This window comes from Oryx dammah, unplaced genomic scaffold, assembly GCF_014754425.2.
Source record: "Oryx dammah isolate SB20612 unplaced genomic scaffold, SCBI_Odam_1.1 HiC_scaffold_26, whole genome shotgun sequence".
Classification (NCBI taxonomy): Eukaryota; Metazoa; Chordata; class Mammalia; order Artiodactyla; family Bovidae; genus Oryx; species Oryx dammah.
The window spans coordinates 56,149,902-56,170,824 of NW_024070210.1; the positions used below are offsets into that span (position 1 = coordinate 56,149,902).

The 20,923-nt window shown below is 37.8% G+C and overlaps 1 protein-coding gene across 4 annotated transcripts in view; it reads left to right on the forward strand.

Annotated features, from left to right (window-relative positions):
* Positions 1-20,923, forward strand: part of USP3 (ubiquitin specific peptidase 3) — a 92,946-nt gene that overhangs the window by 53,071 nt on the left and 18,952 nt on the right. For all 4 annotated transcript variants that reach the window (XM_040226703.1, XM_040226706.1, XM_040226705.1 and 1 more), the window contains 4 exons: positions 648-761; positions 5,510-5,656; positions 8,931-9,037; positions 9,215-9,295. In XM_040226703.1, coding sequence (XP_040082637.1) covers positions 648-761; positions 5,510-5,656; positions 8,931-9,037; positions 9,215-9,295 — 449 coding nt within the window. The remainder of the gene's footprint in view (positions 1-647; positions 762-5,509; positions 5,657-8,930; positions 9,038-9,214; positions 9,296-20,923) is intronic.

Consider the following 20,923-nt stretch of genomic DNA (forward strand, 5'->3'; position numbering starts at 1 on the left):
AAGTTGTATTCCTGTGGGAGGAGTGGGTGGAGCCCGGGCAGCCATAGGGAGAGTGCAGGGAGCAGGTTTAGGACACGCTGGGTGAGAAGAGACAGAGGATGCCCAGTAGGAAGTTCCTGCTGGGACCTGGAGACACCTGGATAAAAGCAGTCGTGCGAAAAATGTGGATTTGAGGTTTGGATTTGAGAGTCACTAGGACAGAGGTGAGTTTCGAAACTCTGCAATCAGATTAACTCTCTGTGGCAGAGATGAGCAGACAGTCCCAAACAAGTCTGAGAAATGCTTCTAGTGAGGGGCAAGAAGGAGAGAGCCAGGAGGCGGACAAGAGATTCTGTTACCTGTTTTACATACTTTAAAATATGCATCAGTAAGTAATTTGGTTTGTAACTTATCCATTGCTTTACTTAATAAGTATGATGGCATATTCAAGAGTTCACAATATAATTAAAAAACTAGTTTTGTCCAGTAATTACTGCTTTTTGTATGGGTTTTTGAGATGCTGTTACTTAACTGTCAGATTTAGTTCAGAAGAGACCAAATTTTTTATGTTTTCATATTTGTGAATTTTAGACAGTTTGGCATTGTGTACTAAAACACTAGCCTCTCGCGAATGCCGCGGGGTCTCATCATCCCTTCCTCTCTTCCAGGTCTTTGGTGGAAGAGTTTAGGAAGACACTCTGTGCTTTATGGCAAGGTAGCCAGACTGCATTTAGCCCAGAGTCCTTATTTTATGTTGTTTGGAAGATTATGCCCAATTTTAGGTAAGTAATATTTAATGAAGGATATTTAAAACATTAATACTAGTCCTTACATTGTTCCTGAAACAGTTTCCAACAAGTGGTATTCTCAGTAATGAAGATTGTTTTGTTTTTTAAGGAGAAAATAAGTTGGATATATCCTACTAGACAATGTGTTTAAATAATAGACCTTAGAAATGTCTTTAACAAAAAGCAGGGCATTTTGTTGTTATAAAAACAAAGACCTTATAAATAACTTATGTGCTCTAGAAAAACATACTGGACAAAATTTCCTTGATTGTTTTAAAATCTTATAAACAGTAATTATCATCATATACTGTCTTATTTCAGCTAAAAAAAAATCCAAATGTAATCAGTGGAAAACCATGGTACTGTATTCCAGACTGTAGTTAAGTCCATAAGACTCATTTTTCAGACAGTAACAAATGAACAGATCATCTCCCTACATGGCTGCAGAGTCACTGAGTTTTCCATGTTGTTTATCTAGTCTCACTTGAGAGGGAAATGCCCTGCTGTCAGAAAAGCCCCTCTTCTCCTAGGCTCATCAGCCCTGTAGCGAGCAGCAGATTTGAAGCACTGCGGGTGTTTGACAACAGCCTTTGCCACCTTCTGCTGATTTTATCTTTCTGAAGCACATCATGGTTCTTACTAGTCATGATTCTGGCATCTAGTACATGCTCCTCTCCTTTTTTAAAGCCAGCGGGGTGTAGTAAACCTTAGCAGTATAACTTGCTTGCTTGTCTCAGAGTGGTTCAGATCTGTGGGTAGTGTGGAGAAGTGTCTGAAGGGTAATAGGACTGTAACTTGTTGCCTTCCTGAAGAGTGTGGCCTTGAGGATCAGATGTAATTGACTATTGCTAACCCTGGTCTTTGTTTGGAAGGATATTTCTTTTATATTTCATGTGATTTAAATCTCCTCTCAGGAAGGAATATCTTGTAAGAATTTTAGAATTATCTGACTCTAAATAGGAAAGGTAAAAATGATTGTTAAGTTATTGCTAATCACTGGTAGAAATTTCTGTCAATCACCTAGTTAGACAATTTTATTTTCTTGGGCTCCAGAATCACTGCAGGTGGTGACTGCAGCCATGAAATTAAAAGATGCTTGTTGGAAGAAAAGCTATGACTAACCTAGATAGCATATTAAAAAGCAGAGACATTACTTTGCCAACAAAAGTCTGTTTAGTCAAAGCTGTGGTTTTTCCACTAGTCATGTATGGATGTGAGAGTTGGACCATAAAGAAAGCTGAGCGCTGAAGAATTGATGCTTTTGAACTGTGCTGTTGAAGAAGACTCAGGAGCCCCTTGGACTGCAAGGAGATCCAACCAGTCCATCCTAAAGGAAATAAGTCCCAAGTTCATTGAAGGACTGATGCTGAAGCCGAAGCTCCAATACTTTGGCCACCTGATGTGAAGAACTGACTCATTGGAAAAAACCCTGATGATGGGAAAGATTGAAGGCAGGAGGAGAAGGGGATGACAGAGGATGAGATGGTTGGATGGCATCACTGACTCAATGGACATGAGTTTGAGTAAGCTCTGGGAGTTGGTGATAGACAGGGAAACCTGGCATGCTGCAGTCTATGGGGTTGCAAAGAGTCAGACACGACTGAGCGACTGAACTGACCTAGTTAGACTCTTGATAGGGATTTAATCCTTGTGTTCTGTTACCAGATAAAAAGTGCTTCCATTTGTTGAATATCTGTTACGTGCCAAGCACTTTGGGTATTTTATATCTGATCTTCATTAAGAAACAAGAGAATTCCCATCAAGGTAGGAAGCATTGCTGTTGTTCAGTCGCTAAGTCATGTCCAACTCTCTGCATCCCCATAGACTGCAGCACGCCAGGCCTCCCTGCCCTTTGCTATCTCCCATGAACTTTGCCCAAGTTCATGTCCATTGAATTGGTAATGGACTTGATTCAATGGACTAGCCATGATTCAATGGACTAGCCATGATTCAGTCGGCTATCCAACCATCTCATCCGCTGCCACTCTCTTCTCCTTTTTGCCTTCAATCTTTCCCAGCATCTGAGTCTTTTTCCAGTGAGTTGGCTGTTTGTATCCGGTGGCCAAAGTATTGAAGCTTCAGCATCAGTCCTTCCAATGAGTATTCAGGGTTGATTTCCCTTAAGAATTACTGGTTTGATCTTCTTGCTGTCCAAGGGACTCTCAAGAGTCTTCTCCAACACCACAGTTCAAAAGCATCAATTCTTTAGCACTTAGCCTTCTTTATGGGCCGACTCTCACATCCATCCATGACTACTGGAAAAATCATAGCTTTTGACTATTTGGACCTTTGTCGGCAAAGTGATATCTTTGCTTTTTAATACTCTGTCTAGGTTTGTCATAGCTTTCTTTTCAAGGAGCAAGGGTCGTCTAATTTCATGGCTGCAGTTATTATCCACAGGAAGTGTTAGCTTCATTTTAAAGACAATGAAACTTTGACAGAGGAGAGCAGTTCAGTTTTATACATCTAGTAGGTGTTAGGACCAGAATGAGAACCCAGGTCTTTATGGTGCTGGTCAGTGATAGATGTGTTCACAGTAAACTTGTAGTAACTTGTCTGCATGCCCACGTGAGGCCCACCAGCTGTCTCTGAACTCTTCGGAAGTGCTCTCTGAACTCTTCTGCTCTCTGAACTCTTCTGCTTGGACTGCATGGTGACTCAGTTCCCCCTTCATTTAATTCTGCTTTTCATCTAAATCTGCCCATTACCTCTACCAGTTTATTTATTCTAGCTGTGAGCATGAGTCAGTTTTTAGCTACTTAATTTTACACATTCTGTTATTCCTACCGATGAAAGAAAAGAACTGGAAAAGCTGACCATGTTGAGAAATTTGGATGGCGTTGCTGGACTGATTCCTGTAAAACATGGCCTCTTAGATCTCATTAATGACTGAGCGACTGAGCAGAGTAACATGTCTCTGTGTTCTCAGCAGGGCTTTCTCTTTTTCTGTAATAATTCAGATTGTTCCCCACTTTCATGTTGTTGCTCAGTCACCAAGTCGTGTCTTACTCTCTGTGACTTCAAGGATTGTAGCTCACCAGGCTCCTCTGTCCATGGGATTTTTCAGGCAAGACTACTGGAGTGGGTTTCTCAAAGAATAATTTTCTCTTGGTTGGACCTAGGTCTTGAGGTCGTGTCATGGATAGTCTTAGTGCAGGGTCACTGCCCAGTGCCCAGGGGTAAGGCTGTGAGGTAGGGTTTTCTTCTTATAGTTGTTACTCCCGTCATGTGTATAGGGCTTCCTGGTGGCTCAGTTGGTAAAGAATCCTCCTGCAGTGCAGGAGACCTGGGTCGGATCCCTGGGTCGGGAAGATCCCCCGGAGGAGGAAATGGCAACCCGCTCCAGGATGCTTACCTGGGCGGGCTGCAGTCTGTGGGGTCATCAGTTCTTTGGCGCTCAGCTTTCTTCACAGTCCAACTCTCACATCCATACATGACCACTGGAAAAACCATAGCCTTGACTAGAGGGACCTTTGTTGGCAAAAAGTATCTCCTTAGATATATATAAAGGAACTATCAACTTTGAATAGTTTTACTTTTAACTTAAGTTTAACATTTTATTCATGAGTCTTAAATACTTGAACAACATATGTATTACTATTTAGTTACTAAATAGTTTAGAAAAAGTTACAGTGAAATACTGACTTTCTATGTAAATTCCATTGATTAGGCAGATCGTTTCCATAATTTATTTCCAGGAGAAATTTTAGGAAAAGGGGGAAAATATGGTTAAAAGAAATTTTGTTTATGGAACCACTGCCTAGAAGGGTGATGAAAATTTTGACTCCAGACCAGGCCAGAAAACTTGTCACTTAGGGCAGAGATTAAAGAGAACCTTCCATGCTGGTAAAAAATGTAGGCAGAAGTCCTTCCTATCCATAATTTTATAAATGTACTTTAGACATCACTGCTGACTTATCTACATAAACCTCTAACCCTTCTACCTGTACCAGCTTAATTTTGTGAGATTTCATTACTCGGTACTTGTCATTGATATGTATTAGCATAAGAATTCCATAGAATTTCCTGACTGAATAGAGTATAAGAAATAACCCCAGAATATGTGGCTATACATATTCAAGTTTTAGGCTAGAGCATAATTGTATATGTGTCAATGCATTTTGAAAATTTTATTTGTTTAAAAAAAATGTCCTTTGAATCAGAGATTAGGATGTAAGCATAGAATGTTGGACATCTTTAGCTCTTTAGATAAAATTTTTCTTCCTTTCAGCCAGTGTTTGAAAATTAGTATCTTTTAATCCGAAGATTTTATTTCTTAAAACAAACTTTAATGAAACTTTAGACCTAGTTTTCCGGTGCAGGTATGATGTGAAGTTTTAACATGTGAGCGTCTCCTAGAGAGGCTGTGTGGGAAATGAGGAGCTTCACAGTCTATCCAGGAGACAGGGTTTGGTCCCATCTCTGTTACTCTCCTGCTGTAGGACTTCAGGCAGGTCATACAGCCCCCTTTTTGCCTCTCAGTGTTCCCCTTAGGTGAGGTCAGTTGAGATCACAAAGTCCAATTCGCGCTACTAGTCCGTGTTTCCAAACTTATTTTTAAGAAGTGGAATTCTGTCTTGAAGGTAATTTTATGTGTAAGACAAGAAGGAAGTGAGGATGAGGGGTGAGGGAGCCTCCCTGTGTTCTGAGCGCAGCGTTGCGGCCCTCCCATCACTTCACCCTCCAGCGTGTCTGGCCAGGGAGGCAGAGCCACTCAAGTGACTGTGTCTGTTTGCTTCAAGGGGCTATCAGCAGCAGGACGCCCATGAGTTCATGCGCTACCTGCTAGACCACCTGCACTTGGAACTCCAGGGTGGTTTCAACGGTATTTCCCGCTCGTCAATTCTGCAAGAGAATTCTACTCTGTCTGCAAGTAACAAATGTTGCATGTAAGATTTCATTTCTATTTGTTCACTAATCCTGAAGGCTTAAAATATTTTGAATGTGTATTTTCCTACGGCTTCATTTTGGACTTAACTTTTCCAAAAATAATTTTATATTTTTAACCTGTTCTTTAATCACACTGAGGCACTGATAACTTTTCTGAATTTGGGGGGGGGGTTTGCCTCAATATGAACAAAAGAACCTTTTGGGTTGCTTTCCCAAGTACTAATACTCCCAAATATACACTGAGATCAGAATGTTTATTTTGCTAAAGGAGACATAATCGACTTTTATTTCAGCTTGGATTTTGGTTATTTGTCTCCTTGTGTTCAAATTTTGGGAAAAACTTTATCTGTGCAGGAAAGGGACTTTTATTAGATGAATTTCCCAAAGAACGAAAGAAAATAATATATAGGGTTGCTGTAGTATTATTGCCTGGCAGTTCATAAATCGGTAGTCTCATAGTTAATCTGATTGTATCAGAGAAGGGCAATTAGTATGAATGGCCATACTTCTTAAAATGTTTGGTTCTCAAGGTCCTTGTATCTATGTTCAAGTTAGAAACGAGTATAGAGGGGGAAGGAACTGTGATCTGGTAGAAATGTCCCTGCTGCGAGCATCAATTCAAACATAGTATTAAATAACAAATTCTGTTTTGTATTTTATGTGATGATATACTCATACACAGAGGATACTGAACTGGACTCTAAGAAGGCGAGTCCTTGTGAAGTGAGGGGTATCACATTTTGTGATAGTCACAGGTTGTTCTTTTAGTAACTCCTGAGTTTTCAGTATTAATCCATATCTTTTAATGATATTTTAAATAATAGTAGATTTTAAGCTTCATTAGGAAAAGGAAATGGCAACCCATTCTAGTGTTCTTGCCTGGAGAATCCCAGGGACAGTGGAGCCTGGTGGGCTGCTGTCTATGGGGTCGCACAGAGTCGGACACGACTGAAGTGACTTAGCAGCAGCAGTGAGTTAGGAACATAAAAGTGAAAGCTGCTCAGTCGTGCCCGACTCTTTGTGACCCTCTGGACTGTACAGTCCATGGAATTCTCCAGGCTAGAATACTGGAGTGGGTAGCTGTACCTGTCTCAGATATTAAAAACTCAGGCTTCTTTATATTTCCTTAAATTCACTGGAGGATGCATTTCAGGATCTGAGGATGAGACTTGGTAAAACTACAAAAAAAAAAAAATCAACAAAAAAGGTCTCCTATATTTGTATTTATTCGTATAAATACATCAAACCCTACTGAAGGTGGGGGTGAGGATGGTAGAAATGAATAGCAGGTGGGTTCTTTTTAATGTATAGAAAATCGTTAGTACAAGTATAAAGGACCCTCTCAGCATAACAGCCTGTCCAAGTAATATTTACACTTTTCTAATATTTACACTTTTCTTGGTGTGCAGTTATAATAAGTAGAATAGTGATTTTGAAATAATTTGTGAATCTTGTTTTAAAATAGCCAAGACTTGATTAATATCTTTTTTTCAGAGGAAGAAATTGTAAAGGAAGAAGTACGTTGAGTTTAAATGTACTGCTTTTTAATAAAGCAGTTTCCATTTTAATTAAAGGCAGCAGAGTATGTGAATATCAGTATGAAAGGATCAGTCATAAACCCTTTATTTTCAGTATTTTTTTGGGGGGTATATCCTTTGTAATGCTAAAGTCATGTATCTATGAACAACTTAAAAAGCTGCAGTGTATTTCTTTTACCAGTATAGAAGGAAGCCCTTTCAAAGAAAACGAAGCAGAACTTTTAAAATAATAGGTTTGCTTGGGTAGGTTTTTTCTGTCTCATCATTGCAGTAGGTTTCATTTGGAGCAACTCAAAGTATGGTTCAGTGTGTTAGGAATACTATTAACTGCAAGTGACAGAAACCACCTCAAATTACCGTTAGTAAAAAAGAGCAATATACTGGCTCAGATAACTGCATAAGTGCACAAAAGTTCACATTTGTGTTCACTGTAGTGCTGTTAATGAAAGTACACAATAAAATAACCTCAGTACCATAATAATTTAATTTCATTTATTTATATTCTGATTTATCTTTATTTGTTCTGTTGACAGTTTTATGTGGGTTCCTGTGGTTGTAGTGAAACCTGGAGCCATTTGGGATTTTAAATATTTTTTACCAAAGTATATACCCATCAATACAATATTGTTAAAAGAAGGAGCATAGTGTTCAGAGAAGGTGCTCAGGTCAAGCCAGCTATGTGAACTCGGGCCAAGTTACTTAACCTTTGAAACTCAGCTTCCTTGTCTGTAAAATGGGGATCATCTTCTCTACCTCAGAGTTGTTGTGAGGATTAGTTTAGCACATGGAAAGTATTTAGAATGGAGCCTGGCGCCTGAGTACATAAGTGCTTGCTAATCATACTGTGACTGACATGCACCTTGTCAGCTGTTCCTCTCCAAATGGTGGCACGCCACACATCTGTCACAGAGCAAGGTGCACATCCAGGGTGTCTACTTGGGGAAGAGAAGACAGGCAGAAGGCAGGTGTGACCCTGATTATTCAGATCAAACATGCTTACTCAAAGGGCTTTCTTTCTGGTAAGCACTTGTCTAAAAAGCGTTGTACTTATATTCTCATTTCCTCATCACCAGGCCTCTAAGGTAGATGGATGTTATTCCTGTTTCACATTTGATGAAGCTGAGGCACACATAGGTTAAGTAACATTCGGACAGTTGGTGTCTTACTGTTCTTACAGTGCTGTACACATTTTTATCTCTACAAGGGAATTACATTGTTTGTGTTTAATTGTGAAATCATCTCTCTACCAGTGATGACTAAGTATATGTTAAATGTGTTTACCTCATTTTCCCCAAATGTGAACATCTGAAAAAAATCTTAAACTATCTTTGATGAAGGTGGTTCTTCAAAGTAACGTAAGTTAGAGAGATCCCCATATGATGAGAAATCTTCCGAAGGATCTAATATATGGGGGTTTCCTGTTCCTGAGGGGTATATTTGAGGGACAAGGGGTCCTCTTGCTGAGTACAAGTATGTATGTGATCTGTTAGCAATGGTAAATGTTCAGTGTTAGTAACTTTTGTATTATAGAAAGTAGTGGGATTGGGAGAGGGATCAGAGGAAGGCCAGTGGCTTAAACCTTTTATTTGGTATATATCTATTTAGCTTTTAAGCTTTTGTGTTATTCTGTGATTTAAATTATATATCCCCCAAAGGGAGTGGGGAGTGACCTAGAGGAGCTTTTACATACATTTTAGTTTTTTACTGAGATATTTTCCAATGTGATTTTCTTTAGAAATGGAGCATCTACGGTTGTCACGGCTATATTCGGAGGCATTCTCCAGAATGAAGTTAACTGTCTCATATGTGGGACAGAATCTAGAAAGTTTGATCCATTCCTAGGTAAGACATATTTGGCATGTGATGATATGATACTGTATTAAAACAATAACTGCAGTGTTTCCTTTGAAAGCTAAGACAGTAAAGAGATAAATCCTTAAAAATACATCATTTTTGGAAATTATTTTTTGTGTGGTTATATATTCCTTTAACAGTTCTGTTTTCCTATTTCCTTTTAAGACCTTTCATTAGATATTCCAAGTCAGTTCAGAAATAAGCGCTCTAAGAATCAAGAAAACGGACCAACTTGTTCATTACGAGGTAAAGATACTTTAATGTTCTGGAATTTCTTCCCCTACCCTGAAATAGCTGAATAATACATTTATAAGCTTCATCTGTAAGTGCTGTGTTGTTGATTGTTTTAATGAATTTGTGCTATAACTTAAGTCAAACCTGAATGTGTCTTCCTGTCTAAAAAAGTTGTTTAGCAAGAATACCTGCCAGAGGTATTGACCTGCTGTCAAGTGTAAAATATTTCTTATCTTTCTCTTTTTATTTTTGAACTTTTTATTTTGTATTGGCGTGTAGTCGATTACTAATGTTGTGATAGTTTCAGGTGGACAGCAAAGGGACTCAACCATGCATACACGCATATGTATCCATTCTGCCCCAGACTCTTGTCTTCTTTTTAATAATTGTAAATCTATCACAGAACTTTTCTTCTGATCTAATGAAATGGCTATTCCCGTAGTATCCAGAGGGAGAGAGAACCTCAGAAAAGCTTTATAAATTGTGTCATTTACTCTTTTGTATGACTGATAATTTGAGAGCTCTTGATGATAACAACTGTTGGCTAAGCCTGAGGCCTTGCTTTTAATTGGAAAATTAAAATTCACACTTAAGCGATTTTTGAACAAATTTTTTCCTTCCTGAGTATTAACTATAGTCAAGGCAAAAGACCTGTGCTTGATCAACCACTAAAATGACTAATTATTCTTTTCAGTCAGAGAAAGAAGAAACTAGGATAGAAAAAAAAAGGATCTAGTATGTGTCCTGCCATTAAGGACCTCTACACTGAAGGCAGATAACAAAGTTTCTACCCTGAAGGGCATGTACACCAAAAGTAACTCTCTTTTGTCCTTTAACCATTTAAAGTAAAATTGTCATAATGATTTATATACATATTATGTAATCTTTTCTTACAGAACAGAAGAAGGTTCTGTTGGTCTAAAACCGCACTGTCCAACATGCAACCACAAAGTCACATGTGCCTGTTAAAATTTAATCGAAATTTAAAACTCAGGTGCTCAGTCGCCATATATGGCCAGTGGTCGTCACAGATGCGGAACGTTCCCACTATTGCAGCAAGTTCCAGCATGGACAGTGCTGCTCTAGAGTCAAAGTATTCAGCAAAATGTATATGAAGACACTTTGTAGATGGTTTTAGTTTGTTCTCCATCTATCTGATAGTGTTGTCTGTCTTTTTTGAGCAAGAGTATGGAATAAATTTAAGGAAGCCCCATTCATGCCACTTCTCAAACTGTTTCTGGCCTGTTTGAGATTAAGAAAATATCAGAGTTTACTTGATAGCAAATGTCAGATCATCTTCCTTGTATATTTACAGCATGGGAATTCAGGCTAATTTAAGCATAAAACAAACATTATTTGATCATTTAGAGAGGAAATCAATGAAAATTTTAAAGGAATTAGCCTTAAACTATATAATCTAAATTAGACTGGATTCATCTTAAAATTTCAATAAGAACACTAACGTTATTCCTCAGTGTGTGTGTGTATATATATATGTATATATATATGGGTATATATTTGAATAATATTTCCTGTTTAACAGCACTGCTTTAGTCCAGATGATTTTTGACTCCAAGACACAGAGACACTCATTTGTTCATGTTTCTGCCCTCCTCTTCCTCAGTGCTGATTCCTCCCACCCCTCCTGAACTGGTCATATACTTGGTTCTTATTTTTTTCTGTAACATTTCAATTAATCTTATCCCAGAATGCTCTAATACTGAGAGATTTTTCTTTCTGGAGACCATCCAGGAGAGTATATGACACAGTTTACACAGGTGGTTATAAGCTGTACTTACTACAAACAAGAAAAGTGACAAGTTGCATTTGCCTCACATCCCAAATAGAATTTTTCTTGGCACAGACTCACTGAAATCTGATACAGATTGGTATTAGCATCAGGGGGCCCAGAAACATGTTTCCTGTATTCTCAACTGACTTTCCTTTGAATCCTCACACTTTTGATTTTTATTTTATTAAAAGAGCTTACTGTCAGCTTCAGAATGTCTAAACCATGCAGTATCTGTGAAACACAACAAAATGAGGTTTTCAAGAAGGTGTAAAGGACTCAGAAGGCTAGAAAAATTTCAAGATGAAAAGGCACCTTATTTCAGAAACTTTCATAAGGTAACCGAATTGCACAATAGAGACACAGCAGCACACAGTGGCATTATCTTTCATGATGAACCATCAAAGACATCTGCCTGTGAGTCAGGGCTCAACTTCTGCTCAAGAATGAGAAAGAGGCAGGCGACAGTACGGTGGAGTAGGACATGAGCTCACCTCCTCTCACAAAAACACCAGAATCGCAACTGATTGCTGAATAGCCATTGACAAAAAAAGGCTCAAACCCACCAAAAAAGATATTCTAACCCAAAGACGAAGTCACAGTGAGATGGAGGGAATGCTTCTGTTTTATAATCAACTCCCATATCTGGTGGGAGGGTGACCCACAAACTGGAAAATAATCATATCACAGAGACTCTTCCCCAAGAAGTGGGAGTTCTGAGCCCCACATCAGGCTCCCCAGCCTGGGGGTCTGGAATCAGGAGTAAGAGCCTCCAGAGCATTTGGCTTTGAAACCCAGTCGGGCTTGACTGTAGGAGCACCACAGGAGTGGGGGGACAAGAGACTCCACTCTTGCGGGTGCACGTGAGGTTTCACATGCACTGGGGCCCAGGGCAGAGGACTGACTCTGTAGGAGCATGGACTAGACCTACCTTTGGGTCTTAAGAGGGGTCCTGGGGAGGCGGGGGTCAGCTGTGGCTCACTGTAGGGGCAAGGACAGTGGTAGTGAACACCCCAGGGAAGGCTCATCATTGTGAGCTCTCCCAGAGGTGGCCATTTTGGCACCTGGTTCCACCCAACAGTCACTATAAACATCACTTGAGACAGCCCTGCCTATCAGGGACAAAACCCAGCTCTACCGACCAATGGGCAAGTACCAGTCCCTGGACCAAACTCACCCACCAGGGGGAAGGCTCCAGAACCAAGGAGAATTATAGTCCTGCAGCTTGGAAAATAGAGGCCACAGATGCACAAAATTAGATACAATGAGATGGCAGAGAAATACGTTCTAGATGAAGGAATAAGATAAGACCCAAGAACAACTAACTAAGCAAAATGAAGATAGGCAATCTTGAAGAAAAACTCAGAGTAATAATAGTAAAGAAGATCCACGATCTCAGGAAAGAATGGAGGCATAGACTGAGGGGACACAATAAAGAGCTAGATGCTTTAAAAACAGAGATGAACAGTAACTGAAATGAAAAATATAGTAGATGGAATCAATAGTAGAATAAATGAGGCAGATGAAAAAGTGAGCTGGACACCAGATTGCTGGAAATCACTGCTTTGGAACAGAATGAAGAAATGTGGACAGTCCAAGAGACTTCTGGGACAGCATTAAATGTACCAGCATTTTCATTATAGGGGTCCCAGAAGGAGAAGAAAGGGCCTGAGAAAGTATTTGAAGAGAGAATCGCCAAAAAATTCCCTAAGGAAAGGAAACGCACACTCAAGTCCAAGAAGTGCAGAGAGTCTCATACAGGATAAACCCAATGAGAAACACATTAATCAAACTGACAAAAATTAAAGAGAAAATATTAAAAGCAACTAGGGAATTCCTGTCTGGTTATCAGCTGATTTTTTTTTAAAGCAGAAACTCTGCAGGCCAGAAGGGAGTGGCATGATATATTTAAAGTGATGAAAGGGGAAAAACACACAACCAAGAATACTCTACCCAGAAAGGCTCTTGCTTAGCTTTGACAGAGAAATCAAAAGCTTTACAGACAAGCAAAAGCTAAAAGAACTCAGCACACCCAAATCATCTTTACAACAAATAGGAAAGGAACTTTTCTAGACAGAAAAGTTAAGGCTATAACTGAAAATGAGAAAATGGCTAATGGGAAAGTTCACTGTTGTAAAGGCAACCAAACAGTAAAATTAGGAAATCAATCACACACAAATATCAAGACCAGCAATGGTGAGTAGAGTACAAATACATTTGAAATTAAGAGACTGGCAACTTAATCTTTTATATATATATGTATATAGACTGCTATATCAAAACCTTATGGTAATTGCAAGCCAAAAACCTATAAGATACATGCTCACAAAAAGAAAAAGTAATCCAAACCTAACACTAAAGATATTCATCAGATCACAAGGGAAGGGGAAAAAAAAGACCTACAAAAACAAATCCAAAACAATTAACAAAATGGCCTTAAGAACATATATATTGATAATTACCCTAAATGTAAACAGATTAAATGCTTCATTCAGAAGGCACAGATTGGCTGAATGGATATAGAAACAAGACACACACACACACACATGCTGTCCTCAAGAGACCCACTTCAGATCTAAGGACATATACAAACTGAAAGGGGATGGAGAAAGGTATTCCATATGAATGAAAATCAAAGCAAGCTGGAATAGCAATACTCATATCAGGCAAAATCGACTTTAAAATGAGAGACAAAAAAGGACAGTACAAAATAATGAAGATTAATCCAAGAAGATATAACAATTGTAAATATGCACCCAGCATAGCATTTGTCTTATACATTGAGGAACTCCTATCAGTCATAAAAGGAGAAATCGACAGTAACACAATAGTGGGGGACTTTAACAGCCCTCTTACATCGATGGACAGATCCAGACAGAAAATCAATAAGGAAACACAGGCCTTAAATGACACATTAGACCAAATGGACACCGCATTAAAAAACCTAGGGGACATAGAAAAAGCAATTTTAAGAAGGAAGTTTATAGTAAGACAGTCTTACTTCAGAAAACAAGAAAAATCTCAAGTAAACAGCCTAGTCTACAGCTAAAACAACTAGGGAAAGGAAAACAAAACTCAAAATTAGTAGAAGAAATCATAAAGATCGGAGCAGAAATAAATGGAGACAGTGAAAACAATAGAAAAGATCAGTGAAACTAAAAGTTGGTTCTTGATTAACCTTTACCAGACGCATTAAGGAAAAGAAGGAGAGAGGGCTCAAATCAATACAATTAGAAACGAAAAACTAAGTTACAGTGGACACCACAGAAATACAAGGATCATAAAAGACTACCATAAGCAGCTATATGCCAATGAAATAGATAGCTTGGGAGAAATGGACATATTCTTAGAAACGTACAGCCTTCCACGACTGAACCAGAAGAAATGCGAGCAGACGTGTCCTAAATACTAAAAGTGACACTGCGATTTAAAAACTTCTAATAAAGTCTAGGGTCAGATGGGTTCAGAGGTGAATTCTATCAAACACTTAGAGAAGACTTAATATCTGTTCTTCTGAAACTATTACAAAATATTAAAGAGTAAGGAACACTGCTAAACTCAATTGAAAAAGCCACAATCACCCTGATGCCAAAACCAGATAAAGATACCACAAAAAAGAAAATTACAGGCCACTATCACTAATGAACACAGATGCAAAAATTCTCAACAAAATACTAGCAAACTGAATCCAATAATACATTAAAAGGACCCCTAACCATGATCAAGTAGGATTTAGCCAGGGATACAAGGATTTTCCAGTATCTGCAAATCAGTGTGATACGCCACATTAACGCACTGAAGAATAAAAACCCTATGATCATCTCAATAGATTCAGAAAAAGCTTTTGATAAAATTTAACATTCATTTATGATTAAAAAAATAAAGCTCTCCAGAAAGTGAGCATAGAGGGAACCTATATCAACATAATAAAGGCTACATACAACAAACCCACTGCTAACATTACACTCAACAGCGAAAAGCTGAAAGCATTTCCTCTAAGATCAGGAACAAGACAAGGATGTCCACTCTCATGACTTTTATTCAACATAGTTTTAGAAGTCTTAAGCCACAGCAATCAGAAGAAAAAAAAGGGTTCCAAAAGAAGTGTCTGTTTTGAGATGATATGATACAATACCATACATAGGATATCCTAAAGACATTACCAGAAAACCACTAGAGCTAATCAGTGAGTCTGGTAAAGTTGTAAGATACAAAATTAAGACACAGAAATTTCTGGGATTTCTGTATACTAACAATGAAAGGTCAGAAAGAGAAATTAAGGAAACAGTCCCATGTACTGTCACATCAAAAAGAACAAAATACCTAGGAATAAACCTGCCCAAGAAGGCAAAAAATCTGTACTCAGAAAACTGTAAGACACTGATGAAAGAAATCAAAGATGACACAGAGAGATACACCATGTTCTTGTATTGTAAGAATCAATGTAAAAACGACTCTACTACCCAAAGCAATGAACAAATTCAGTGCAATCCGTATCAAATAACCAATAGCATTTTTCACAGAACTAGAAACAAAAAAAGTTTACAGTTTGTATGCAAACACAAAAGACTCCGGATAGCCAAAACAGTCTTGAGAAGGGTAAAAAACAGAGCTGGAGGAAACAGGCTCCCTGACTTCAGACTATACCTCAACTACAGTTATCAAAATAGTATGGTACTGGCACAGAAACAAATATAGATCAATTGGAACAAGATAGGAAGTCCAGAGATAAACGCACAGACGTATGGTCAACTAATCAATGACAAAGGAGGCAAGCCTGTACAGTGGAGAAAAGACAGTCTCTTCAATAAGTGAGAAAACGACAGCTACATGTAAAAGAATGAAACTAGAACATTTTCTAACATTATACACAAAAATAAAATGGATTAATGACCTAAATGTAGGATTAGATATTATAAAACTCTGAAGAGGAAAACACAGAACACTCTCTGGCATAAACTGAAACAATATCTTTTTGGATCCACCTCCTACAATAATGAAAATAAAAACAAAAACAAATGGGACCTAATTAAACTTAAAAGCTTTTGCATAGCAAAGGAAACCATAAACAAAACAAAAAAAAACACAACCCACAGAATGGGAGAAAATACTTGGAAATGAAGCCACCGACAAGGGACTAATCTCTAAAGTATATAAATAGCTCATGTAGCTCAATAACAAAACACCAAACAACCCAATCAAAAACTTGGCAGTAAATCTAAACAGACATTTCTCCAAAACAGACATACAGATGGTCAAAATGCACATGCAAATATGCTCAACATCACTATTAGAGAAATGCAAACCAAAACAGTGAAGAGGTATTACTTCATACCAGTCAGAACGGCCATCTTCAAAGTCTACAAACAATAAATGCTAGAGAGAGGGTGTGGAGAAAAGGGATCCCTCTTACACTTTTGGTGAGAATGTAAGTTGGTGCAGCCGCTGTGGAGAACAGTATGGAGGTGCCTTAAGCTAAAAATAGAACTACCATATATATGACCTAGCAGTCCCACGCCTGTACATATATCCAGAGAAAACCATAATTTGAAAATACACATGCACCCCAGTGTTCACTGCAGCACTGTTTACAACAGCCAAGACCTGGAAGCAGCCTAGATGTCCACTGATAGAAGAATGGATAAAGAAGGTGTAGTATATATATACACAGGGGAATATCATTAAGCCATAAAAAAGAATGAAATAATGCTATTTGCAGGAACATGGACGGACCTAGAGATCATTATACTAGGTGATGTAAGTCAGATAGGTATCTGCCATGTGTCACTTACATGTGGAATAAAAAAAATACTAAATACAAAACAGAAGTAGAGTCAAATACATAGAAGACAAACTTATGCTTACTAAAGGAGAAAGTAGAGAGAGAGATAAATGAGTTTGGGATAAACAGATACACACTGTTATATATAAAATAGATCACCACCAAGGACCTACTGTGTAGCACACTATACTCAGGATTTTGTAATAACCTATAAGGGAAAAGAATCTGAAAAAAAAATATGTATGCATAACTGAATCACTTTGCTCTATACCTGAAACTAAGACAATATTGTTAATCAGCTATATTTCAATAATAAATAAATAATAACCTTACTGTTAGCTTTAAAAAATATATGATACGGTATGGTTCTCTTTTTGTTTGCCATTAATAACAATTAAGGGCACTATTTTTTCTTGGATGGTTCATAGTGTGATTAGTTTTAGTTGAGTGATACACATTTGTTTATTAAATGGGAATGGAAATGTGTAAAACTATTGCTTTTACGTGCTTAAAAGTCTGCTTGGCTAGTAGTTTGCTTTTGTGCTTTTTGGATTTGTAATTGTTAACGTTGTTAGTCACGCTCAGTGGTGTCTGACTCTTTGCAACCCTATGGACTGTAGTCTGCCAGGCTCCTCTGTCCATGGAATTCTCCAGGCAAGAATACTGGAGTGGGTTGCCAGGTTAGTTTCCATTTAAAAAGGAACAGTGATGGTGAGAAACATGACAGACATTTGAAATCATGTAATTGAAAGGGTGTATATTGTGAGAGGCTAACCAGTCCATTCTAAAGGAGATCAGTCCTGGGTGTTCTTTGGAAGGACTGATGCTAAAGCTGAAACTCCGATACTTTGGCCACCTCACGCGAAGAGTTGACTCATTGGAAAAGACTCTGATGCTGGGAGGGATTGGGGGCAGGAAGAGAAGGGGACGACAGAGGATGAGATGGCTGGATGGTATCACCGACTCGATGGACGTGAGTTTGGGTAAACTCCGGGAATTGGTGGCTCTTTGGGTCGCAGAGTCGGACACGACTGAGCGACTGAACTGAACTGAAAATAACCTCAGGCCTAAATCGTAACAAGAATATCATCCAAAAGGAAAGAAAATGTAGTTTAATATTACTAATACTGTAAATCAAAGAATCCTAAATAAAATGTTAGCGAGTAGAATCCAGGACTGTCCTAAAACAATATATATAGAGATCAAGTAGGATTTAGTTCAATAATGCAAGACTGATTTAATATTAGAAAGTATAAAAGTATAATTTATTGGGAGAAGAAAAATCAAAATGCCCAATAGGTTTTGGTAAAATTCCAAATTCATTACTGATTAAAAGCAGCAAAAGCCCTTTTATCATAGGAATAAACATGTTCTTAACCTGTTGAAGATTATCCATTGAAGGCTGTCAGTGATCATCCAGTTAACAGTGAAGCACTAATGACTTTCCATTACAGTTAGGAATCAGCCAGGAGAACTACTGCTGGGGGACAAGGCAGTAGATAAGGAAGACAAATAAGAATTAAGTAATGAAGAGGAAAGACTAAATTCTTACATACCTAGAACATTTCAAAAGAATCAGTTGGAAATTATGAAAGAATGTTTAACACTAGCTATCTCTGAAATACAGGACTGGGCAGGAGACCTGCTTTTTCTAGCACTCAACTTACAAAAATAAGCACAGGTATTAATTTGATAAATAAGTTCTTAATCTGGAGCCAAAAAGTTTAGTAAGATGGCCAAATAGAAAACAGGCAAAAAAAAAAATTAACCTTCTTATGCATAGCAAAAGATCCTATTCATAGTTGTATTCAAAAACTCTAAAGTACTTAAAGATAAATTTACTGAGAAATATGCAAGATGAAAAAATTGTGAAACTTTATAGAAGGACAAAAAAGGCCAGAATAAACAAATGTGTCATATTCTTGGATAGGAAGACCCAATATGGTAGAGATGTCCGTTTACCCCCAAATTACTCCCCAAATTCTGATTAGTTCAGAATTTCTTCTACAAGCAGATATTCTTAAGAGGAACTAAAATGTTTTAAAACAAAAATAATGGAGTAGGACAGAGATAATGTAAGTAGTGTCCTAGAGGCACTAATCTAACAGGTACAGGTTTAGAAAATATGTACATGGGAATTGACTAGATGGCAAAGAAGACACTTCACATTAGTGGAGAAAATAAAGAATTAGTCAATAAATTGTGTAAGTGAAAATTTATTGGGAAACATTAATTTCATTCCTAACGTTCATGTTTTCCCATTAACTTTAGGCTTCGAGATTTAGTGTGAAAAATTAAAAAGGATATCATAAGAAAACATCTTTATAATTGCAGGAGAGTACTTTCTAAGTATATCACCAAGGCTAGAAATTAATAAATTTAACTGTATAATGGTAAAAGATGCCATAAGCAAAGTGGAAAAGGAGTTAATAAACTTGAAACTAATGTTTGTAACATATATATATATAAAGTACTTGGCAAATACATGAATAAGAAAGAAATGCAAGACTTTCCTGATGGTCCAGTAGTTAAAAATCTTCCCGCCAATACTTGGGACACAGGTTTGATCCCTGGTCTGGGAAGACACCACATTCCACAGGGCAGCTAAGCCTGTGCACCACAGCTGCTAAGCCTGCACTCTGGAGCTCATACCCTGCAACAGGAGAAGCCACCACAATGAGAGGCCTGTGTGCTGCAACTAGACACTGCTCCGGTGCAGTCAAAAATAAATCTCAACAAAGAGAGAAATGCACATGGTCAGTTTAACATCCGGAAAAATACTAAGTCTCAGTTATATTCAAGAAAGTGTAAGTAAAGCAAAATTGGTCAAGATGATAAAGACAGATTACATGCAATATTAGTGTATGTTTCCTAAGGAGGGAACTCATATATTGGTGTTAGGATCAACAGCTGATCATATAGCTTGATCCTACAGTTGTTGATCCTACAACTGACCAATAGCTAGGCCACAGAAAGAAAGCCACAAAATACTATAGAGTCAAACACTATCTATGGAAGTATGTATATAGAATTATCCCATGAATTCTTCCATTTGTATAAAATTTTAAAAAATATGTGCACTGAAATTCTAGAGCAGCGTGCACCTGTTCACAGTGATTATCTTAGTGGGTAATGGGATTCAGAAAGAAATGGAACTATTTTTCATCTCTTTTATATATTTTTAACTTATTGTATCACTTTCATATATTTGCTTTGGGGGAGTAAAACAAAATGTGGATTATTTGTACATACTTCCAAATTACTACCCTGTTAGATTTATGTAGTACATAAAGTGATTCAGTAACTTTAACAAACTACTTTTATTTTCTGCTCTCTATAGGATACTATTTAACAGGTCTTTTTTTAAACACTTCTTTTTTTACAAGTCTTATATTTAAATTTTTGGCTGTACCCTGCAGCATGTAGGATCTCGGTTCCTCAGCCAGGGATCAAACCTATACCATTCCTCTCTCCCAAGCCCTGGTACCTCCATTCTACTTTCCATGAATTGTACTATGATCCTTCTGTGACTGGTATATTTCACTTGGCATGATGTTTTCAAGGTTTATTGTTACTGTGGCATGTATCAGAACTGCCTTCCTTTTTAAGGCTAATACTCCATTGTACATACATACATTTTGTTTATCCATTAATCTGTTGATGTAAACTTGGGTTGGTTTTACCTTTTGGCTATTATGAAAAATGTTGCTGAAAACATAAGTGTGCAAATACCTGTTTGAGTCCCTGCTTTCAGTTCTTCTGAGAATATACCTAGGAGTAGAACTGCTAGATCATATGGTAATTCTTTAATTTTCTGAGGTACTGTCAGACCTGCCAGCAATGCATAAGGACTCTAATTCTACATCTTCCAAGACAATAGAAATGAAAACAAGAATAAACAAATGGGATCCAGTCAAACTTACAAACTTTTGCACAGCAAAATAAACCAGAAACAAAATGCAGAGACAATCTACAGAATGGGAGAAAACATTTCCAAACAATGTGACCGACAAGGGATTAATCTCCAAAATATACAGACAGGTTATTCAACTCAACAACAAAAGCAATT